Raw genomic sequence first — 23,297 nt, 5'->3', positions numbered from 1 at the left:
TATGCTGTCATATTAATCACATATACCGGAGTATTAATCAGATATGCTGTCATATTAATCACATATACCGGAGTATTAATCAGATATGCCGTCATATTAATCACATATGCCGGAGTATTAATCAGATATGCCATCATATTAATCACATATACCGGAGTATTAATCAGATACGCCGTCATATTAATCACATATACCGGAGTATTAATCAGATACGCCGTCATATTAATCACATATACCGGAGTATTAATCAGATACGCTGTCATATTTATCACATATACCGGAGTATTAATCAGATATGCTGTCATATTAATCACATATACCGGAGTATTAACCCGATATGCTGTCATATTTATCACATATACCGGAGTATTAACCCGATATGCTGTCATATTAATCACATATACCGGAGTATTAATCAGATACGCTGTCATATTAATCACATATACCGGAGTATTAATCAGATACGCTGTCATATTAATCACATATACCGGAGTATTAATCAGATACGCTGTCATATTTATCACATATACCGGAGTATTAATCAGATATGCTGTCATATTAATCAGATATACCGGAGTATTAATCAGATATGCTGTCATATTAATCAGATATACCGGAGTATTAATCAGATATGCTGTCATATTAATCAGATATACCGGAGTATTAATCAGATACGCTGTCATATTTATCACATATACCGGAGTATTAATCAGATATGCTGTCATATTAATCACATATACCGGAGTATTAATCAGATACGCTGTCATATTAATCACATATACCGGAGTATTAATCAGATACGCTGTCATATTTATCACATATACCGGAGTATTAATCAGATACGCTGTCATATTAATCAGATATACCGGAGTATTAATCAGATATGCTGTCATATTAATCAGATATACCGGAGTATTAATCAGATATGCTGTCATATTAATCAGATATACCGGAGTATTAATCAGATACGCTGTCATATTTATCACATATACCGGAGTATTAATCAGATACGCTGTCATATTTATCACATATACCGGAGTATTAATCAGATATGCTGTCATATTAATCACATATACCGGAGTATTAACCCGATATGCTGTCATATTTATCACATATACCGGAGTATTAATCAGATATGCTGTCATATTAATCACATATACCAGAGTATTAATCAGATACGCTGTCATATTAATCACATATACCGGAGTATTAATCAGATACGCTGTCATATTAATCACATATGCCGGAGTATTAATCAGATATGCTGTCATATTTATCACATATACCGGAGTATTAATCAGATATGCTGTCATATTAATCACATATACCGGAGTATTAATCAGATATGCTGTCATATTTATCACATATACCGGAGTATTAATCAGATATGCTGTCATATTAATCACATATACCGGAGTATTAATCAGATATGCTGTCATATTAATCACATATACCGGAGTATTAATCAGATATGCTGTCATATTAATCACATATGCCGGAGTATTAATCAGATATGCCATCATATTAATCACATATACCGGAGTATTAATCAGATATGCCGTCATATTAATCACATATACCGGAGTATTAATCAGATACGCTGTCATATTTATCACATATACCGGAGTATTAATCAGATATGCTGTCATATTAATCACATATACCGGAGTATTAACCCGATATGCTGTCATATTTATCACATATACCGGAGTATTAATCAGATATGCTGTCATATTAATCACATATACCGGAGTATTAATCAGATATGCTGTCATATTAATCACATATACCAGAGTATTAATCAGATACGCTGTCATATTAATCACATATACCGGAGTATTAATCAGATACGCTGTCATATTAATCACATATACCGGAGTATTAATCAGATACGCTGTCATATTTATCACATATACCGGAGTATTAATCAGATATGCTGTCATATTAATCAGATATACCGGAGTATTAATCAGATATGCTGTCATATTAATCAGATATACCGGAGTATTAATCAGATATGCTGTCATATTAATCAGATATACCGGAGTATTAATCAGATATGCTGTCATATTAATCAGATATACCGGAGTATTAATCAGATACGCTGTCATATTTATCACATATACCGGAGTATTAATCAGATACGCTGTCATATTAATCACATATACCGGAGTATTAATCAGATACGCTGTCATATTAATCACATATACCGGAGTATTAATCAGATACGCTGTCATATTTATCACATATACCGGAGTATTAATCAGATATGCTGTCATATTAATCAGATATACCGGAGTATTAATCAGATATGCTGTCATATTAATCAGATATACCGGAGTATTAATCAGATATGCTGTCATATTAATCACATATACCGGAGTATTAATCAGATACGCTGTCATATTTATCACATATACCGGAGTATTAATCAGATACGCTGTCATATTTATCACATATACCGGAGTATTAATCAGATACGCTGTCATATTTATCACATATACCGGAGTATTAATCAGATACGCTGTCATATTTATCACATATACCGGAGTATTAATCAGATATGCTGTCATATTAATCACATATACCGGAGTATTAATCAGATATGCTGTCATATTAATCACATATACCGGAGTATTAATCAGATATGCTGTCATATTAATCACATATACCGGAGTATTAATCAGATACGCTGTCATATTTATCACATATACCGGAGTATTAATCAGATATGCTGTCATATTAATCACATATACCGGAGTATTAACCCGATATGCTGTCATATTTATCACATATACCGGAGTATTAATCAGATACGCTGTCATATTAATCACATATACCGGAGTATTAATCAGATATGCTGTCATATTAATCACATATACCGGAGTATTAATCAGATACGCTGTCATATTAATCACATATACCGGAGTATTAATCAGATACGCTGTCATATTAATCACATATACCGGAGTATTAATCAGATATGCTGTCATATTAATCACATATACCGGAGTATTAATCAGATATGCTGTCATATTAATCACATATGCCGGAGTATTAATCAGATATGCTGTCATATTAATCACATATGCCGGAGTATTAATCAGATATGCTGTCATATTTATCACATATACCGGAGTATTAATCAGATATGCCGTCATATTAATCACATATACCGGAGTATTAATCAGATATGCTGTCATATTAATCACATATACCGGAGTATTAATCAGATATGCTGTCATATTAATCACATATACCGGAGTATTAATCAGATATGCTGTCATATTTATCACATATACCGGAGTATTAATCAGATATGCTGTCATATTAATCACATATACCGGAGTATTAATCAGATATGCTGTCATATTAATCACATATACCGGAGTATTAATCAGATACGCTGTCATATTAATCACATATACCGGAGTATTAATCAGATATGCTGTCATATTAATCACATATACCGGAGTATTAATCAGATATGCTGTCATATTAATCACATATACCAGAGTATTAATCAGATATGCTGTCATATTAATCACATATGCCGGAGTATTAATCAGATATGCTGTCATATTAATCACATATACCGGAGTATTAATCAGATATGCCGTCATATTAATCACATATACCGGAGTATTAATCAGATATGCTGTCATATTAATCACATATACCGGAGTATTAATGAGATATGCTGTCATATTAATCACATATACCGGAGTATTAATCAGATATGCTGTCATATTAATCACATATACCGGAGTATTAATCAGATATGCTGTCATATTAATCACATATACCGGAGTATTAATCAGATATGCTGTCATATTAATCACATATGCCGGAGTATTAATCAGATATGCTGTCATATTAATCACATATACCGGAGTATTAATCAGATATGCTGTCTATCAGTCATAAAGAGCTCGTCAGTGTGATGAAGGCCCTCCTCATACTCAGAGCCACAGATGTTGATTATGGATATGGATGTTTATTAGAGAGCGATCAGCCTCATGAGTCGCTGAATGGAGGATATGGCCTGATTATTCAGATATGATCCTGAGGAGTAGGATGATGTGTTTATGTGTTAAATCATCCATCTTAAGCTGTGTGTGTGTGTGTCAGCTCGATCCGACACACACACACACACACGAGCTCAGAGAACCGCTCGACACCGGACCCGTCGATGATAACGCGTCAGATTCGGCGGAATATCGCAAAAACGGTCGCATAACAGCCGGGAAAACGGTCGCGGTGAACCGGAGGAGTCCGGGAATAACGGTCTCGGTGAACCGGAGGAGTCCGGGAATAACGGTCGCATAACAGCCAGGAATAACGGTAACGTTAAACCGGAGCAGTCCGGGAATAACGGTCGCGGTGAACCGGAGGATTCGGGAATAACGGTCGCGGCTTTAACGTTAGCGTTAGCGTTAGCACAGATGCTCGCGCGAGCATCCCTGAACGGACCAGCCGAACCGGGTCGACAGACTCACACACACTCTCTCACACACACACTCACCTCGAGCGGACCTGAAGGAGCACAAGAGGCCCAGCAGCACCGAGAACACGACCGTCATCGCGGATAAATGCATGTTTAGCGCATGGATGATGATGGACGGGCTGGGCTTTATTGTTTACAGCTTCAGCCTCGGGTTTGGGGCTTTGCGTGCTGACGTCAGACGCACGGAGACTCGAGCCCCTCCCCCACGCGCTGCAACATCACAACACGCTCCTGTAAAGCGAAATTAGGATTTATTTCGCTTTTTGTCAATTTCGACTTTTTATTGCGTATTTCATGTAATAATTGTAACACCTTTTTACAATTAAGATTGATTAAATCATGATTTTAAAATTATTTATTCTGTGGGAGTAATGGGCTTCCAAAGTAATTAAATATACAAATAAATGTTTAGATTATACGGTGACGCATTGCTGTATTATGAGAACATATGTCATTCAAGGGATAGCTCACCCAAGAATGTGAAATATCCCCCGATTTCCTTCCCAGATCTGGCCTGGCGTCAGTAACACACACTCACACACACACACACACGCACACACACACACACACACACACACACACACACACACACACACACACACACACACAAAGACATTAGGGAGACGAGTTAATGACAGACATTTCATTATTGGGGGAACTAACCCTTTAACTCTTTAACTGTTCAAGAGGGCCTGTGCTGTGGGAAGAAACTGTGCCAGATGTTCTAGTGTGAATAATAATATACGATATATTATGATATTATAACCATTAAGATTAGTGGCAGGTGTCAGGATATAAGCCAGTCTCCCACAGACCCGTGTGCTCTGCTCAAACTGAAGAGGCTCAGTGATGCTCATGGACGAGAGTTAAACACGTGTAGAATATTTGGCCACAAATGCTTTACTTTTCTTGGATATTTTTCTAACACAATCACAAGTCATTATTAAAATTACATCATCATAATTTAATCTTTACTGCAGCAAGAAAGAAAATGAAAAGAGTGAGATCTTTAAGTTCATTAGGCAGCTATATCAAACTTGAGCAAATGTTGCGTCTCCAGTTCGAGTTGTAAATGGATAATCTCTTTCAAACCCCCGTGTAGTCTATCCAGCTCCTCTTTTATTAACTTATACCTGATCATTTACTTTTCACTTTCACACTTTCTTTATTTACTATTAAATACAATAATACCATTAAAACACTGAATATATTCGCTTTGCTTTTCCAACCTTGTCTGCAGGTGCTTTAACTGGAATGTTAAGATTTTGATCAAATTTTTAAGTTTAACTTAATTTTGTAGAACAGTTGTTATGTATAATTAATCACATTTCCAAATATTTACTAACTTCTTGTTGTTGAAATCAGACGACTTCATGATGTCATGACCTCTTAAACTCCCGGGCCATTGTTTGGGGATTTCCGCCTGGATTTGGCCGACCCAAATTGCCTCCCATACACACATACAGTGGTCTAAGGTCAACATTTTGGTGTCACTTTACAGGAAACCCTTTAAAGATACATAAAACACTGCTAAAAGTGATAAACATGTAAGTATATGTTGTCTAAGCTGTAATAACCCCCCAAAGAAAAGTAGGCGCTTTTTGTTTTGTTTTTCTTCCATAAATTCCTTTTTGAAAGTGTGTAACTCTAGGAGCTCTAGGAACCTGCAGACAGTTTGGGCTGTTTCCACTAAACTCCAGAAAATAGAGAAAAAAAAAGAAGTTAGTCTGTGTCATGGTGTTTGACAGATTTATTCAAATGGGTGTGAAGGGAGGACCCCAACTGCACACTGCCCTTTAACCTACCTAAAGTTTAAAATACATCTCAGAGGTAACCTAATGCTTACTTATCATTTAAAGCTTTGATAGACAGGGGGACAAAGGAGTTGTTAAAGCAGCGTTCACTGAAATCAGTGACTGTGTGTGTGCGCTGATCTTCAGGAGCAGGATTAGGCAGCGTATTAATATCCAACATCAGTTCATCTGCAAACATGTACAGTCATTTAGAAATAGTTGTATTTTTGCATTGTTTGCTCATCCAGGCTAATTAATCTGGCAGATTGTGAGGTGTTAATGTAATCTGTGGTGTTGCTGTGATCCGGATTGGATATAGTGCTGGTGTGTGTGTGTGTGTGTGTGTGTGTGTGTGTGTGTGTGTGTGTGTGTGTGTGTGTGTGTGTGTGTGTGTTGCCTCTTCAGAAGCAGACTGGACCCACACACACTGCCTGTAAAAGGCGTTGATATAGGATGTGTTACGCCTATAGAATAGTCATGCATGTACAAATACAGTATACACACCAATCAGGCATAACATTATGACCTAATATTGTGCTGACCCGTCTCTGATGGACTCCAACTAGAAGGTGTGCTGTGGTGTCTGGCACTAAGATGTCAGCAGCAGATCCTTATAGTTCTATAAGTTGCGAGGTGGATCGGACTTGTTTGTTCGGCTCATCCCACAGATGCTCGATTGGATTGAGATCTGGGGAATCTGGAGGCCGAGTCGACGCCTCAAACTGGTTGTTGTGCTCCTCAAACCATTCCTGAAGCATTAGTGCTTTGTGTCAGGAGCATTATCCTGCAGTTTGAGCTCCAGTAGCTCGTCTGTTTGATCGGACCCCACGGGCCAGCCTTCGCTCCCCACGGTCATCAATGAGCCTTGGCCGCCCATGACCCTGTGGCCGGTTCTCCACTGGTCCTTCCTTGGAGCACTTTTGATAGATACTGACCACTGCAGACCGGGAACAGCCCACAAGAGCTGCAGTTTTGGAGATGCTCTGACCCAGTCGTCTAGCCGTCACAATCTGGCCAAACTCGCTCAAATCCTTACGCTTGCCCATTTCTCCTGCTTCACACACATCAACTCTGAGGACTAAATGTTCACTTGCTGCCTAATATATCCCACCCACTAACAGGAGCCGCGATCAAGAGATCATCAGTGTTATTCACCTGGTCATAATGCTATGCCTGATGGGTGTATATGACATTATATGACTATATACTCAGAGAGTAAACTTGAAAAGCAACAAATGTTTAATGATTCATGTTTTGAACGCAGATCACCTTATTGTGCAACACATCTCTGTGAATGTGTGAGATCAGATTCATCATAGTGAATAACTAGAGGAATAATAATAGCAAGCATGCAGACTCTTAGTGTTGATAAAGCAGAAGTGTTACTGCACCGGTTGTGTGGTATCTGATCATCTGACACGTCGCTGTACTCGGACGATGCATGCGACGATCTGTAAGTCAAAGCAATCATCACAGCTCATTAGCCAGTGTCTGCACATGATCCATATCCTGAAGAATCAACACATGATAACTGATATTTAAGGGCTCATATAATGGTTCATGCACATTTACAAGCTGATTGTATGGAAATGTGTGTTGGCAGTGCCTGTACACAACCATCCTATAATGATAAAAATCCATCCAGTGTTTTTTTACTCTCCTTATATGTTTTCCCCTGTCTCAAATCATGCTGTTCGATGTTGGACGTCACACACACACACACACACACACACACACACACACAAGCCCCGCCCACGACTGTTGATTGACAGCAGCGTTTCCTCTCAGACCCGCTCTGAGCGAACGCAAGCTTTCATCGTTACCATAGACATCCTCATAAAGGTTTCAAATCAATGTCTATGGTGGTTCCAGTCCGCTATTGTGTAAGTAGAGCCGCTGGGCGGTTGTGTGTTCTGTTCTTGGGCGTAATACCCTGCTGGAAAAACCAGCATTGACCAGCATAGACCAGCATGGGAATTATGCTGGTCTATGCTGGTTTTTCCAGCAGGGTAATGAACACAGCAGTCATTCTGATGCTCCTAAATCCGAATATTTAATCCAGCTGCTGAATCCTGAATAAAGATCTGTAGCAGCTCTTCGTGTTTGTGCTGAAACGCTTCATGATGACCTGCAGCTAAAGTTTACAGGGTGACGTTAAATTACGGCATGCTTTCTATTTATGACGTTCCCAGTATAATTCATAATCACTCGTTTATAATGAACAACGCGTTATGGCTATAGTGTTATTATAAACTGTGTACGCTGGTTTTAAAGTTAACGTGGACGTGGTAAGTTAACACTAAGCTTAATTATGTAGATGGTTAATTATAACGGTGTCTGTTACTGTCAAAAAATAAATCGTGTTGTAACAGTTATTACAATGCATAGATAACGTTACGCATTAGTGACAAACCAACATGAACAGAAAAAAGGTTTTTATTGGCATTAGCTGTAACATCAATCTGTCAATGAACTAATACATCAGTAAACACGTAGCATTCATGCTACACGCTAACCTGCCAGAACATAAAGACAGATCTAAGAGACCCTAACCATTCAGAAACGTCCTGTTTAGCATTAAAGGTCGTTGTTTTATTATTTTATAATGTTTACTGGGGTGTACTTATACGGTACGATTTACGACTGTCATCTTGTCCAGGTCCGACTCCGGTTAAAATTGATAGATTTGATCTTTTTTACGGTCTATGGTCTGTCCTCTCAGAGTTCTTTCGCCTCTGTTGTCATGGCAACACTCCCCGCGCCCACAGAACAGAGGGGCGGGGTCATTCTTCATTTAAAGCCGAATGCACTAACGGCTAACGGTGAAAGCAGAGCTGGTTTTGACCAGGTAAAATAAGTGTTTTCTTACAACACTAATGAGAGTGAAGTTTTCACTCTCACAAAGTTTTCATTTAGACACAAAAGAATCATATCAACTTGTATAAAAATGGCATTATATGACCCCTTTAAACATAACTCACCTGAGGTCAGAATTTGGTCCTGAGCTGAAGTTTGGTGGCGGTGGAAGGGAACTATTGCTCTTCATTGAGATGTAACTGAATGCAGGTGATGCTCTGCCTCCGTCCTGCACCCTAAACACAAACCAGTTTAACCCCATGTCCAGAAAAGATGAATCCTCATAATGTAAACTTGATTACCCGATTGATCTCTGCAGTCTCTGGACAGCCTCTGCTCTCATTCTGCTGAGGTCAGATCTCTCTGTGGGAAACAGATATTTTACATTACAGATGTTCACATAGAAGGCAAAAAAAGCTGAGTGTATTACAATGAACCCTTGATTCTTAACCTGTGTGTCGTTCCCTGATGATCCACAGCTGTGTGTGTGTGTGTGTGTGTGTGTGTGTGTGTGTGTGTGTGTGTGTGTGTGTGTGTGTGTGAGAGAGAGAGAGAGAGAGAGAGAACACAACTATTAAAAAGGACATTCCCTGACGCTCCAGAAGGCATTTGGCCGGTACATTTTGTGAATCAGAGGCTGTTCTTTTAAGTCCTTGGTTACGCAGAGTTTAAAGGGGGGGTGAAACACTCAGTTTCAGTCAGTGTCATGTCAATCTTGAGTACCTATAGAGTAGCATTGCATCCTGCATATCTCCGAAAAGTCTTTATTTTTTTAATAATTATATAAGAAAGATGCGCTGTCATGAGTCTTTCCGAAAAAAGCCGAGCGGGTGGGGGCGTGTCGTGTGGGCGGAGCTAAATAATGATGTGTGCTCGCTGCTGCTATTGTGTTGAGTCGAGTGCGTCGTAAAGCTGTGTCATCCCTAACAGCGGGAAAAAACTTTATTCAAAATAAAAATATGGCTTTTAATCAGATACAGCCATACATCTATGATCCGGAATCAGACCCAGAGGCTGCAGTTGAACAGGAGCAGCAGCAAAAACGACTAGAGCAGGACGTCTCTATGTGCTACAAGTTATACACTAACTATATAATATGCTTAGCGACTTGTGTTATTTACATATTTATACTTGAATTATATCGTCGTATTTTTGTCTTTGAAGGTGTACATGTGAGAAGTGCAGTTGTGCACGTGTGTGTGTGTGTGTTTACGCGTGGTTTGTGTAGACAGTAAGCGGACTAAAAAAAACACAGACATCTGAAGCAGTCTCACTCACCGCCTGCGGTACTAACGTTGGGACCGTTATCGTTGGGACTGCTCCATCCTTCAGCATTAGGCGATCGGGAAAATCCGGCGTCGAGCTGGGCCTTGTTTATGAAACAGTCGGCACCGAAATGCAGCGAACAGATATAAACATTCGCACAACTCAGTTGCTGATCCGGAAAAGCAAATTACATCCACTGTTGCCTTACCGCGGGGTTTTGGGGGAATCTGTGCAGGACTGTCTTGGTCTGGCAACCAAAAACGCACTTTTTGATGACATTGTTATGTGCACATCACCTGTCCAGCATCCTACGAGCCAGCGCTTTGATGGGCATAGCCTGTTGCTTTCGCTCTCTCCCTCTCTCTCTCCTCTCTCTCTCTCTCTCTCTCTCTCTCTCTCTCCCTCTCTCTCTCTCTCTCTCTCTCTCTCTCTCTCTCTCTCTCTCTCTCTCTCTCTCTCTCTCTCTCTCTCACGCGCTTCCGGAAGAATTGTCCGTACGGCCCATACAAGGAAATTCCGCCCCCATTAACGTCAAAGGGGACGCATGATCGCAAAAAACTTGCCGAAACTTATGACTAACCGGAAGTAGAATTTTTGACAAAGAAATACTCCCATCAAACGTCCACCTTAACTTTTGAAACTTTGTCTATGTTTAGTATGGGATTCCAAGTCTTTAACAGTGTAAAAAGATCAGTATGCATGAAACAGCATTTCACCCCCCCTTTAAAATGTAACTCTTCACCGTGTTCCTCAAGCCATCCCTGACCAATGTGTGTCCGTCTGATCTGCCAGACCTTAATATGTGATGATCGATGATATTCACTTCTCTAGAGTTTCAGATCATCACATACACACTTAAAGGAACACTCCAGCGTTTTTAGAAACAGGGCTTATTCAGCTTCTTTCCTACATTTAGATATGTGAGCAAAAGCATGTTTGTCTCAGTGGATGCATTGTTTTAGTTTGGCAGGGTCGCCGCTAGATAGCATGTCCTGAGTAAAAGTGATAGAGCATTCGCAGCAGATAGACGCAACCATACCAACGGTTCAAAAACAAACATATAAAAGTGACAGGAGCAACGCTATACATTTCGCCGCCTTCACGCTCGCTGTTATTACTAAGAAACCGGATAAAGAGCTGCTGCTTTGATGATGCAAATAAACCCCGGTTCATTCCCAAATAATATAATATGAACACAGTCCAGTGGGGGCAGGAAAAGCAATCAAACTCGGGTTCGGTCCAGGCAATCGAACCAAGTGTGAAAGCACCCTAAAAGTGCCATTTTTATTTAGTGTTGAGAATTCATGAAATTTACCGCTACTTTCAAACTTAAGTATAAAAGCAAGTCATCAAATTTCTTAAAGCTAAGAATACCGCTGTGGCAAGCAGGGAGGCGAGGGACGTGAGAGCGGGCCGGTGGCGAGTGATAATGAGCGGCAGCTGCGCGACACACCGGTCTCATCTCACGGAGGAGTGACGGGAGTATAAAAGGAGGAGAGGACAAGAGAGGACCAGGGGCCTGTGCCATGATGGTAGTTTAACAAACTCAGGGTTACAGGACTAGTTTTAAATTGACAAAACCAAATCATTGTATTCAGACTTTGTTGGTCCCATGATGCTGATCATCAGCTTTCTCTGTCAACTCAGGCATGAGGCTTGTTCGACTTCCCCTAGCGATGCGCAGACTGATCGGCGGCTGACTTGAAGCAGTGCATGCTGGTTAGAAATGTTGTCCGACTTGAGACAGCGCCGACGCCACGTGACTGTGACGTCTGTCAACAAAGCACCGCGAGAGCGATTCGAGAGCAGCCGGTTGATGCAGCCGCTGCAGATTCTCAAGGGGGACTGCAGGAGCTCTGATGACAACACAGCTGATCCACGATTGGCCGATTCGCCAGACAGTGATCACGTGCGTTTCGTGTTTATTCTGAAAACGTATGTTATGCTAATGCTCACAAATCATTTATTTCTAACAGTAAAACCTCTTTTCATGTAGCCGCGATGTTATATCATCATGTTTATCAAACTAAAACTGATAAAAACCATTTTATGTTTGATAAATGGCCCAGAGTCCATCAATGAGCTAAATGGACCTTTCGGGAAGATGAACTCCCAAAACTACTGCTAGGTTCTGAGATATCTTTAAACAGTTTTACAAGAGTTCCCTCAAGAGTCAACCTGCCACAGGCTTTTCCGATAGTTCCACTCCGATACTTATTGAATCTGTCAGAAAATAATATTTTTTTACCTTCATTTTACCAGGAAATTCCCATAAAAAATAAAAAGTAAAAAGAATATGTAGGCCTTTATTGATATGATATAACATTTGTATTAAATTGTCAAGTTATTGTGCGATTACTAAAATAGCCTGGTGGCGCTCGGCCGTGACGTTCAAGTTCAGTGCCGTTATGGATCGGTGGATATATCATTATAGCAACGGTTCTCTGAAGAGAAAAGAGACAGAGGCAGAAGTTACAATAAATGAAGAGACTGACAGTGAGTCGGATCATCTATGAGCCAGATTCATCATAAATAAACACAGAAAAGGAGTGGGAAAAGATAATACTGCGAAAGCTATTTAGCATTAGGGCGCTTGAGTAAATAAATAAATTAAATAAGTGGCAGCCGTTGTGTGTAGTAAACTTTCCTTTAACCTGTTGTACTGATGGGATGACTTGTTATAGTTTTAGTGCTAGTAAGCCTATTTAGAGGTGCGGATTAATTCAGCAGGACTGTGTGTAGACATATTTTATTATGTGTTATGAGGTGGTACGCAAAATGTTTTGATTACAAATAGTGGTCCACACACACAAAAAGTTTGACAACCCCTGTGTAACAAAGTTCGATAGTAGGAAGAAGGAAGAGGACACGGGGGTCGGCTGGACGGTTGATGCTTCTTTATTATAACTCAAAACTTCAACAACACACACTGCGGTGTGGATTCTCATAGACACTCGATCACTTCCGGGTCGGCACTTCCGGCTTCCGGTTACTCAGTCTCTGGGGTTTCGCATCAACCGTCCGATCTCTCTCTCTCCCTGGTCTCCGGTTCCACCGAGGTTTTATCCCCTCTCCGCGCTCATTACTGGAACAAGAGACAGGTGTTATTAATCTGCGTCCAACCCACTCACTTACCGCTCGTCCCGCGGCTCTCTCTCCCGCTGCAGACCTCGCTGAACCACGCCCCCCTTGCCACAGCCTGATCTAGACAATGCGGTCTCTCTGAGACACTCTCAGTTTAATCAGAAATGGTTTAATCCGTCAATAAGAGGATAAACCGCTGCTCACTGCTGCAGGAATACAGTCGGCACTCTCTTCAGTTTCAGACGCGGAGCGGAGCTTGAAATGGGCCGAACAAACGAACGTTTTGTTGTGGTATCGGATTATAATAAACCTCAGCCATGAGTGTTGACATATGAAAAGTCCTCCCGTCCCCTGCACAGCCTGAACATGACGTGTGTCCGCGAGAGCCGTATTTGCTCCTCCAGTGTCTTGTTTATCTGCAGTCCTGATGATTCAGCTCAGTCAGTTCCGCTTGACAATGAACATGTTCGGACAGATGCAAATGTTGAGGCGTATATATTAATGATCCCCAATGCTTGCGTCATGGTTGGGTTTGTGTTGAGAAGCACTTTTTTTCCGTGGTGTTTTTGATTAACGAGATTTACATCAGAAGGAGGAGGCGATGGTGTCTGAGACTCAGTGTGTGATGACCATGAACTGAACTCTTATTATTTCACCATGGTGAGGTTAATTCAGTTTTCATTCTAGGGCACCTTTAACACTGTGAAGCTGCTTTGAAACAACCGGCATTGTAAAAGCACTGTATAAATATAGTTGATTGATTGATTAATTAATTGATTGATTGAATGGACGGGGTTTTGTTGTAAAGTGTATTTCTGAGAAGAACATCAAAAGTAGATTGAAAGTATTATATACTAATAGCACGATTGAATAAACTCAATGATGAGCTGCATTAAACCGTGAACATAACAAATAATAATAATAATATTGAACTCACCGCTGAACTCTATTTCATACACAAGCTGTTGTATCGCAGCTTTGGTGAACTCTCTACGTTTGAGATCCATTCTCTTCAGAGCCGGAAGCAAACTCTGCAGAAACTGCTGATCCGGGTCCGCTTGCACAGGGGAAGGTTCGCTGTCTTCTTCAAACACAACAATGATAATTAATGAGATATATTAATAACCAGATCTGAATGGCAGAAGCCTCTCAATAGAAGATTAAAGTACCAAACTAATAGTGGACTAGATGTTGTAATCACAGCGATGAATTAATGTAATAATAACAGCACCTCAGTACACTCTTATAAGTGTGTGTTGCCTCCGTCACTTACGCTCAGTGGTCGAATGGGGTTTTGTTTCTCCTGTATATTGAGCCACTGAGTCTCCTTCTAGGATCTTCTTCTCTTTCTCTACCGAACTCTGGAATAATGAGTGGCCATTCTTCATCCGATCTGAAGAGATATCACAACATCAACAGCTGAAGACTCAACCATAATAACAATACTGCAAAAAATGCTCTTCTTACTTTTCTTAGTATTTTTGTCTTGTTTCGAGTCCAAACATCTAAACATTCTTAAAACAAGAAGTATTTACTAGACACGCAAAAGTAATTGTCTTGTTTTGGGGAAAATAACTCAAAATGAAGAGAGTTTTTGCTTAAAATAAGATCAATAATCTGCCAATGGGGTGAGAAAAATAATCTTAATTCAAACAGAAAACAAGATTATTTTTCTCACCCCATTGGCAGATTATTGATCTTATTTAAATATCAGATTATTTAAATATCAGATTATTTAAATATCAGAAATGCATTTGCTTCCGCCCTTTTGTATATCCCGCTCCTGCCACTAGAAGGCGCAGTTCAACTGTTTAATTGAACAGGGGGAGTTTTGCCCACAGTTTAACATGAAATTAAGGGGAATTTATATACTTAATATTGTTTATTACATTATTTTCTTTACCTAAATGTTTATGTAATTTGTATATTATGAAAGCTTATTTTTCATTTTTTGCATTTGCAATGTATTTGTTTGAGTTTGTTCATTTTCTATGTTACCTTTTCCTTTATTTTTGGTTTAGTCCTATTAAGTGGCTTAGCCTATTTAAAGGCTTCATGCAGCATTGTTCAGGGCTCGTTGAGTGAGTCAGTATCCCTGAATCATGTGTTACAGTCTATGGGACCAACTTATTGGTTTAGCCTTTCACTGGTAGCCTCACTCCGTTTGAGTGCATTGACCAAGCTAACACTTTTGTTTCATTAAAGAGAGTCCTGAGAGTCCCTCAGTCTATCAGAAGAGTTTTACTGGGAGAAGTTTATTTAGCCTGTCCCAACTTTTAGGAGCGTTTTTGGATCTGTTTACATTTATTAAACACACTTAGTTCGGCCGTGATAATGCTGGATGTTTGTTATTTGTAGTTTTGCCAGTTAGATAAAGGCTCAAGATGACTAACAAACCACAGAATCTCGATTTTACTACACAGATTAAGGATTCGGCTTGTTCATTGTTCTGTAATATATGTTTTCCATGGATTCGGACCTGGGAAATCCTTCATCAGGTGGGTCTATATAAGAGGCAAATCATAAAACAAGTCATGAACGTTGATAAATAAATGTCCTTATTCCTCGTACACATGGATTTGTGTCAGTGTGAATAATAAATAAATCATTTATTTGACCTCCACAGGATATAAATTATGCTATCTGTGATTCTTAATATTTAGCATTTGATCAAATTAACATCAAAACTATTTTTAAAGCAATAAGCAATGATTTAATATCTCGACGAAGCATCAGCATGTGAAAGCATAAATCATACCTGGTCCTCCTCCACCGGGCATTTTCATCACAAAGAGAAGAAGAGATAAATGTCTGATTCCATAAGACTCAAGTGTTTTCTTATCTTCCAGAGGATCCTTCCCAAAAATCACCCGTATGTCATTTGGGTCTGACAAAAAGAAAAGAAAATCATCATTAAATTATGATGAACACCAAATGACTTTGGCACATGGTTATCAAAATAATGTGTACATTTAGAAAGACTCCAGAAACAACAAACGTGTTTATGAACCGATAATTCACCCGCTTAAAATGACACACAGATTTATATCCATACTAGACCGGGTCAGCAAGTGAACGTTGGGCATCTCTCTAACTGTATTTCAGAGATACAGAGATGGATGTCCAATAATGTTCTGTCTCTAAACGGCTCAAAAACAGAAGTCTGCTCCTTGGATCTCCACATCAACTGCGGAAGGTTGGGTCTCCTACTCTGTCTGTTGATGGCGTCGCACTGGAGCTTAAGTCCAAATTAAAAAATGTGGGTGTCGTATTAGACGCCACACGGTCATTTGAGCCGTTTGTCCAGAATACGGTTAAGACATCATTTTATCACCTCAGAAACATAGCCCGGCTACGTCCTATGTTATCCTTTTCGGTAGCTGAAAAGTTGATTAACTCTTTTGTCTTTACGCGGATTGACTACTAGAATGGTCTTCTAGCTGGGGTATCTAAATCATCACTGGATAAATTACAATATCTCCTAAATTCAGCGGCTAGAGTACTGTCTGGGGTCAGAGCCAGGGACCATATAACTCCGGTCTTGGAGTCGCTGCACTGGCTACCTGTTAGGCACCGTATTGATTTTAAAATCCTTATGCTGGTTTATAAATCTCTGCACAATCTGGCACCTGAGTATCTAACTGACTTATTAATCCCGTACACACCACGTCGCAATCTGCGCTCCTCTCAGAGTGGCCTTTAGGTTGTCCCGAAGACGCCGCTTCATACGTGGGGTGACCGAGCATTCTCTGTCTATGATCCTAAGCTCTGGAATTCTCTCCCGGCCGATATCAGGGAATTCATTAGTGACTTTTAAATCTCTTCTTAAAACATTTTATTTTAGGATTGCTTTTACATGAACTTGATTTTATGCGTTTATTTTCTTGTACTTACATTGTGTTTATTCATTTGCTGTTAAGCTTTTTATTTATTTTTTATTTTATGCTGTCTGTAAAGTGCTTTGAGAAACCTGTATGGAAGTAAAACTGTGCCACTGGATTTTGAATTCTAATTTTTAACACTGAATTTTATCTTGCATCTAAATCAGACTTTGAATTTTAAAAGCCATCGAATTTCTAGCTCTGTTTTTTTTTTTGCCTATGACATTTTTTCAATGTTTAAAAAAAATTCAGTGTAAAAAGAAATTCAACGTCTCAAAACAAATGATTTATTACTGAAATATTCCCTTTACTAATAGGGTAACACGCACATTTATCACTAATAAATGCAATATTACTTCAGATTATGTTCCCTATTCTAACAGTTTCTGTTTTCCGATAAGAAAAGAGATGTAATATTGCAGCGAGCAACTCAGTGTTTATTGTTTTTATGGTTCAAGAGAACAAATAATAATTACAAAATAAAATACAAAAAATAAATCAAAACACTGTTTTAATTGTAATAACCTTTAAAAAGAACTAAAAAATTATTAACAACTAACTATATTTTTTCTTTAACAATTATCTAAACACAGACACACACACACACACACACTATACGTTGGTGTGGGTCACATTATATACACTTACGCGTCACGCGTCGATTGACAGCTAAACACACACATCTGATGGAGTTTCACTCACCACCTGCGTTTTCCACTCATGACCAGGAACACACACACACACACACACACACACACACACACACACACACACACTTGCAGAACTCCAGAAACACAAACTGCTTCCCCTGTTCCCTTAACACTGGGTTATTTGGGAAGCTGAATGAAGCTGATCTTTCCCTCAAAGCAGAAACACACTTCTTTAGTGACATTGTTGATCTTGTGTCTAAAAACACAATGCCAGCACCGCAGATGGCTCCCGGTGTGTGTGTGTGTATGAGAAAGTTTGTTCCACTTTGTGTTTATGCTCTAGGACCAGACCTTGATATAAATGTAGACATTTTCAGATTTATACTGGATTTAGTTTATTTTATTTTGACAAAGTGAAAAAAATACATTACATTTTCCCATTCATTTTCAATGTGGGGTCAATCTGACCCTGAGGGAATTAAACGGTAAAAAAAATGGTACATACCTTTAGAACAACCGAATCAAGGCCAGATTTGTTGTGCATGTTTATATAGATTATTTAGGAAGAGTCCCAGAGTCTCACAGCCCTGAGATGAAGGGAACACTTTTAAAAATGGAGGAAAAGTCTATCGGGGACAGCTGGACCCCAAGGTGCAAGAACATATAATTGGACCCAAGAAACATTTAAAATAGTGCTAAGAGAAAACAAATGTTTCCTTATTATGTACAGAAGGCTATATACTACATATGAATTAATACTGAATAAAGATATCCATACCCCCCCCCCCCCCCACACACACACACTCAAAGTCTTACTCCAACCTGAACTTAAAAGTTGGCAACCCTGAATTTACAGTGGTTTATGTGGTAAAACCACAGTACAACACAATGATGTACATTACAGCTAATAAATATACAATTATGCATCACATGGGGGCAAAATGGTAGCCTGGGAAAACCACAGATTTAGATTTGCTCTGCAAGTTGTCTGGCAGAGAGCCCTTTCCAGCCCATTTCTAATCCGTCGAAATCACGGCACCGATCAGAAATGTTGGGGCGGTCTTTACATGATGACGACAGCGCATCGGCGGTGAAGCAGGAATGATGGCACCGTGTGGAACATCCCTCATTAAAGCAGCACTAGGTACCTTTTCAACCTTCATAATATATGTTTAAGACTCTTGTGATGATACATCGATTTACAATAGGTTGAATGACACGCCTGCCATAGCCTGATGGGGTCTGTATCGTTTTTAATCGCACTTTTAAACTTCGGGTTTCGGGTAGTAACCCGAGAACAAAAAGAACTACAAAATTCGACTGCTTTACGGCATATACGTCACTTCCACCAACACACACACTTCCTTACATTCGGACGTGCGAGCACAACTTTGTTCGTCGGATAATATAGTCATGTCCGAAGCAGCACAGACACATAAGAAAGAAAAGGTTTTGTTATTGGGCGTTTGAAGAAAATAAAACCCATGAAATGATATTCATATGACCTGCTGAAGCATCTGCCACTGACTGTACCTGATGAAGACATTTCCCACGCGCCGCCAGAAGAACACCTGCATGTGAACTCCTCCTGCAGTGTTCAGGGGAACTGTTAGTGCTGCACCGACCCGCGGGACGCTTTTATGAAGTTATTTGGCCCGCACCGCACCACTGGATATATTTACAACCCGCCGCGCACCCGCGACCATTAAATAGACATACGGGGTCCGCGGGTTATGAGACGACCCACTCATCACTAGCTCAGGGCTATCAGGGCGGTCATGTCAGCAAATGCACACGCGATGGCATCCGCTGATGTAGGACGACAGAGCTTACGACAGTAGCTGAGGACATTATTTCCCAACTGTAGGCGGACCCTGAGGGCAACAGTTACCCAGTGCTGCTTTAAGTGATTTAAACTTTTTTTTACATCTGCTAGTCATGTAAAAAATAATAAATAACTATGCTCAAGTCTGAAAATGTTCTAACACATCTGAAAAGACTGAATTTGCATAAAGTTTGTGAGCATTTTCCAAAGACTCCTCAATATTATTTTATTTTCCAAATGTTGCAAAACGCTTTCCAATCGTAATACAGACGCCTTACAGCGGGGCGAATGCGATCAGAGCTCGATGTTTTCTGCTCGACCGTCAATCCGAGATGTTTCAGTCGCTCTGAGATGCTTTAGGGTTTCCAAATTTGGCAAAAATGTTGATGGAGCGGCGATGGACACCAGCTATTATCATATTTCTTTTACAACAATGGCAAAAGTCGTCAGAAGCCATCGCAACATCTTCCTTGAAATCCCAAACAGAGGATTGCTGTCTCAGATGTTTCTCCATCGCTCTGGATACGTCATCGTCCGTCGGTGACGCCCCTGTGGAAATGATTCGTCTATGAAGTTTACAGAGGTAAGTGTGGTGTGGGCAGGTTGTTTGTTCCAGATATTTGCTAGGATTATCTGACGTCTCTGTGCTTTCTGTCCATGCCTGTTCAGAGTTCTGAGAGACGGTGGTGTCTTCAGTGAAAGCTTGAATGGGTCTAATCTCTGTGGGAAGTGCTCACTTTGCACAGCGAAGAACTGATCCCAGAAATGATCCTGTGGAAATGAATGCAGTCACACCAGGGCAAATAGATCCAATACTGTACTAGTGATGACCGGTCTGTCACCACACTGGAAGCAAGATTTACTTTAAATGTTAAAGGAGTCTATTGCATGCTTATTATAGCAGGTCTTTCTGCAAACAGTGTATGTAGTGTATTGTATTCTGCAAATCCAAATGTATTTATATATGCATTTATTTCTTCCTACATTTATTCCTGTAGGGTAACACACACACACACACACACACACACACACACACACACACACTCACACACAGACAGACAGAATGAAGGCACACACAGACGGTTTGTTGGGTCTCTATAAAGTTTAATGAAGCAGAAATCACAGAGACAGGTTTAGTCACGTTATGAGCCTGACCTGTGCTAGAACTGAATGATCAATCCCATCATGCACCTGGCCTCTGAGTAACTGCAGGCCGTAAGCTCAAGGCATCCATGCATTTGGCAAAACTCTTCACACACACACACACACACACACACACACACAGCCTCAGACCAACGGCCAATCACAGCGCCCCACGCAAACCATACTGAGTTAAAGTTAGCGACTGTTACAAACATCGTTATGGAGAGAAACGCAGTTACATGACATTCATCACGAATCACTGCGCACCACAGAATGATACAGTCAAAACAGAATCAGCGAATCAGAGCTAATGAATCAGCGAATCAGAGCTAATGAATCAAAGAATCAGTGCTAATGAATCAATGAAGCAGAGCTAATGAGTCAATGATTCACCTGCGCACCACAGAATGATACAGTCAAAACAGAATCAGCGAATCAGAGCTAATGAATCAAAGAATCAGTGCTAATGAATCAATGAAGCAGAGCTAATGAGTCAATGATTCACCTGCGCACCACAGAATGATACAGTCAAAACAGAATCAGCGAATCAGAGCTAATGAATCAGCGAATCAGTGCTAATGAATCAAAGAATCAGTGCTAATGAAGCAATGAAGCAGAGCTAATGAGTCAATGATTCACCTGCGCACCACAGAATGATACAGTCAAAACAGAATCAGCGAATCAGAGCTAATGAATCAAAGAATCAGTGCTAATGAATCAATGAAGCAGAGCTAATGAGTCAATGATTCACCTGCGCACCACAGAATGATACAGTCAAAACAGAATCAGCGAATCAGAGCTAATGAATCAGCGAATCAGTGCTAATGAATCAAAGAATCAGTGCTAATGAAGCAATGAAGCAGAGCTAATGAGTCAATGATTCACCTGCGCACCACAGAATGATACAGTCAAAACAGAATCAGCGAATCAGAGCTAATGAATCAAAGAATCAGTGCTAATGAATCAAAGAACCATTCGTGCTGAGCTCAGTCGGTAGTTGTACAGCCGTTGTTGAGGGGTCAGCGCTTGGTGATTTGTGAAACCCTTCATAAGCCATTTCTTGAGCGGGTATGCAGCATCACCAATTAAATGGACAGGAACCTCAACTCCATTGACAATCCTTGAGTTCTGTTTAAAAGTAAAGAAAAAAAAAATCAGCTAATTGATAATGATCATGCATTCTGGTTGTATATTGAAAATATATATATATATTACACACACACACACATACATATATATATATTAGCAGCAAATTAAATGGTGATTACCTCACGTGGAAACAGGTAGCCACCATTTTCTTCTGCCGTTTGGAAAATGGGAGAGTTGGACAACACACGAGCGTCATGTGTGCGGCCAGGCCAGCCTACATACACATCTGTGAAGCTAGTTCGAGAGACATGGAGTTAATATCTGTTCACGTGAAAATATAAATTTGGTAAAGCTAAAAACTGCTTATGGACTAGATTCTTACCAGAAGTTGTGGTCGACAACAGCTTGAAGTACAATTGAATGCCATCCTTTACGGTTGTAGTAAGCTGCAGCATCTTCCTGGGGAGCAATAATAGGGATGTGGCTACCGTCTATTGCACCAGCACATAATGGATACCCACGTTGAGCGAATCCATTTATAGTGTTCTGAAGAGCTTCTCCTCTGGGCAAGGAGATGAAACGTTTGAAAAGTTTTCTCTTCAATGTCGCGGTCACTTCATGAACCAGAGTACAAACAGTCGACAGCCCCACACCAAAAAGACAACCGATTGTGCGGTATTCGCCAGGGGTAGCATACCACCACAAAACAATAGCCAATCTACGGCGTGGTTCAAGTGGCTTCTCCAGTTTGTAGACTTTCGTCTCAGACTTCGCTCAACAAGTTGCAGAACAAACTCGAACGTGGTGCGTGACATGCGAAAGTGCTGACGCCACTGATCGGCGGTGAAGTTTTCGAGGACATTAGTCCAAAACACAGCACCTTGAGGTCTTCGTAGCATCCACATTCTTCTATCAGAAACACCCAGTTGCATGAGCCGTGTACACAGAGCGGTAGCGTTTAGCATCCGATGGCGCCTCTGTGCTCTAAGTCTCGCTGCTTCACTTTGTTTCCTACTCTCAGCAAGCTTTTCTTCCAGCGTACGCGTTATCTCATTAACTCTTCGGAAAGAAGTCAATATAGAAAAACAAAGTAATTTGGGCATTTAGCAAAAACAACAATGCCGCTAGTTGCTGGTCAACAGCCATGTTTACAAAGCAATGAGAACACTTCTGTTTTGCCTTTCTTTATTCTTTGGCGCCAAT

General features: G+C 40.2%; 3 protein-coding genes across 4 annotated transcripts in view; all 3 read right to left on the bottom strand.

Moving 5' to 3' along the window:
• Positions 1-4,701, bottom strand: part of LOC137065563 (disintegrin and metalloproteinase domain-containing protein 10-like) — a 31,158-nt gene extending 26,457 nt beyond the window's left edge. Inside the window, exon 1 of one of the 2 annotated variants that reach the window (XM_067437255.1) lies at positions 4,526-4,701. In XM_067437255.1, the coding sequence (XP_067293356.1) occupies positions 4,526-4,598 (73 nt within the window). In that variant the 5' untranslated portion in view covers positions 4,599-4,701. The remainder of the gene's footprint in view (positions 1-4,525) is intronic. The other variant, XM_067437256.1, reaches the window with a different exon arrangement.
• Positions 4,702-6,256: 1,555 nt separating this feature from the next.
• On the bottom strand, positions 6,257-17,252 carry LOC137065063 (uncharacterized). Its single transcript, XM_067436626.1, has 9 exons — positions 17,153-17,252; positions 17,010-17,069; positions 16,265-16,393; positions 14,780-14,899; positions 14,444-14,590; positions 9,459-9,519; positions 9,282-9,392; positions 7,692-7,751; positions 6,257-6,489 (listed from the first exon to the last, which is right to left on the bottom strand). Exons 1-9 carry the CDS (start codon positions 17,250-17,252, stop codon positions 6,486-6,488), a joined length of 792 nt encoding a protein of 263 aa, XP_067292727.1. The 3' UTR covers positions 6,257-6,485.
• A 3,108-nt stretch (positions 17,253-20,360) lies between these two features.
• Positions 20,361-22,999, bottom strand: LOC137065062 (putative nuclease HARBI1). The gene is made up of 5 exons (XM_067436625.1): positions 22,975-22,999; positions 22,477-22,867; positions 22,274-22,388; positions 21,978-22,133; positions 20,361-20,633 (listed from the first exon to the last, which is right to left on the bottom strand). The coding sequence occupies exons 1-5, from the start codon at positions 22,997-22,999 to the stop codon at positions 20,361-20,363; spliced, it is 960 nt and encodes a 319-aa protein (XP_067292726.1).
• Positions 23,000-23,297: the final 298 nt, after the last annotated feature.

This window comes from Pseudorasbora parva, chromosome 25 (genome assembly GCF_024679245.1).
Source record: "Pseudorasbora parva isolate DD20220531a chromosome 25, ASM2467924v1, whole genome shotgun sequence".
Classification (NCBI taxonomy): domain Eukaryota; kingdom Metazoa; phylum Chordata; class Actinopteri; order Cypriniformes; family Gobionidae; genus Pseudorasbora; species Pseudorasbora parva.
This window is presented reverse-complemented; position numbering and strand designations above follow the sequence as displayed.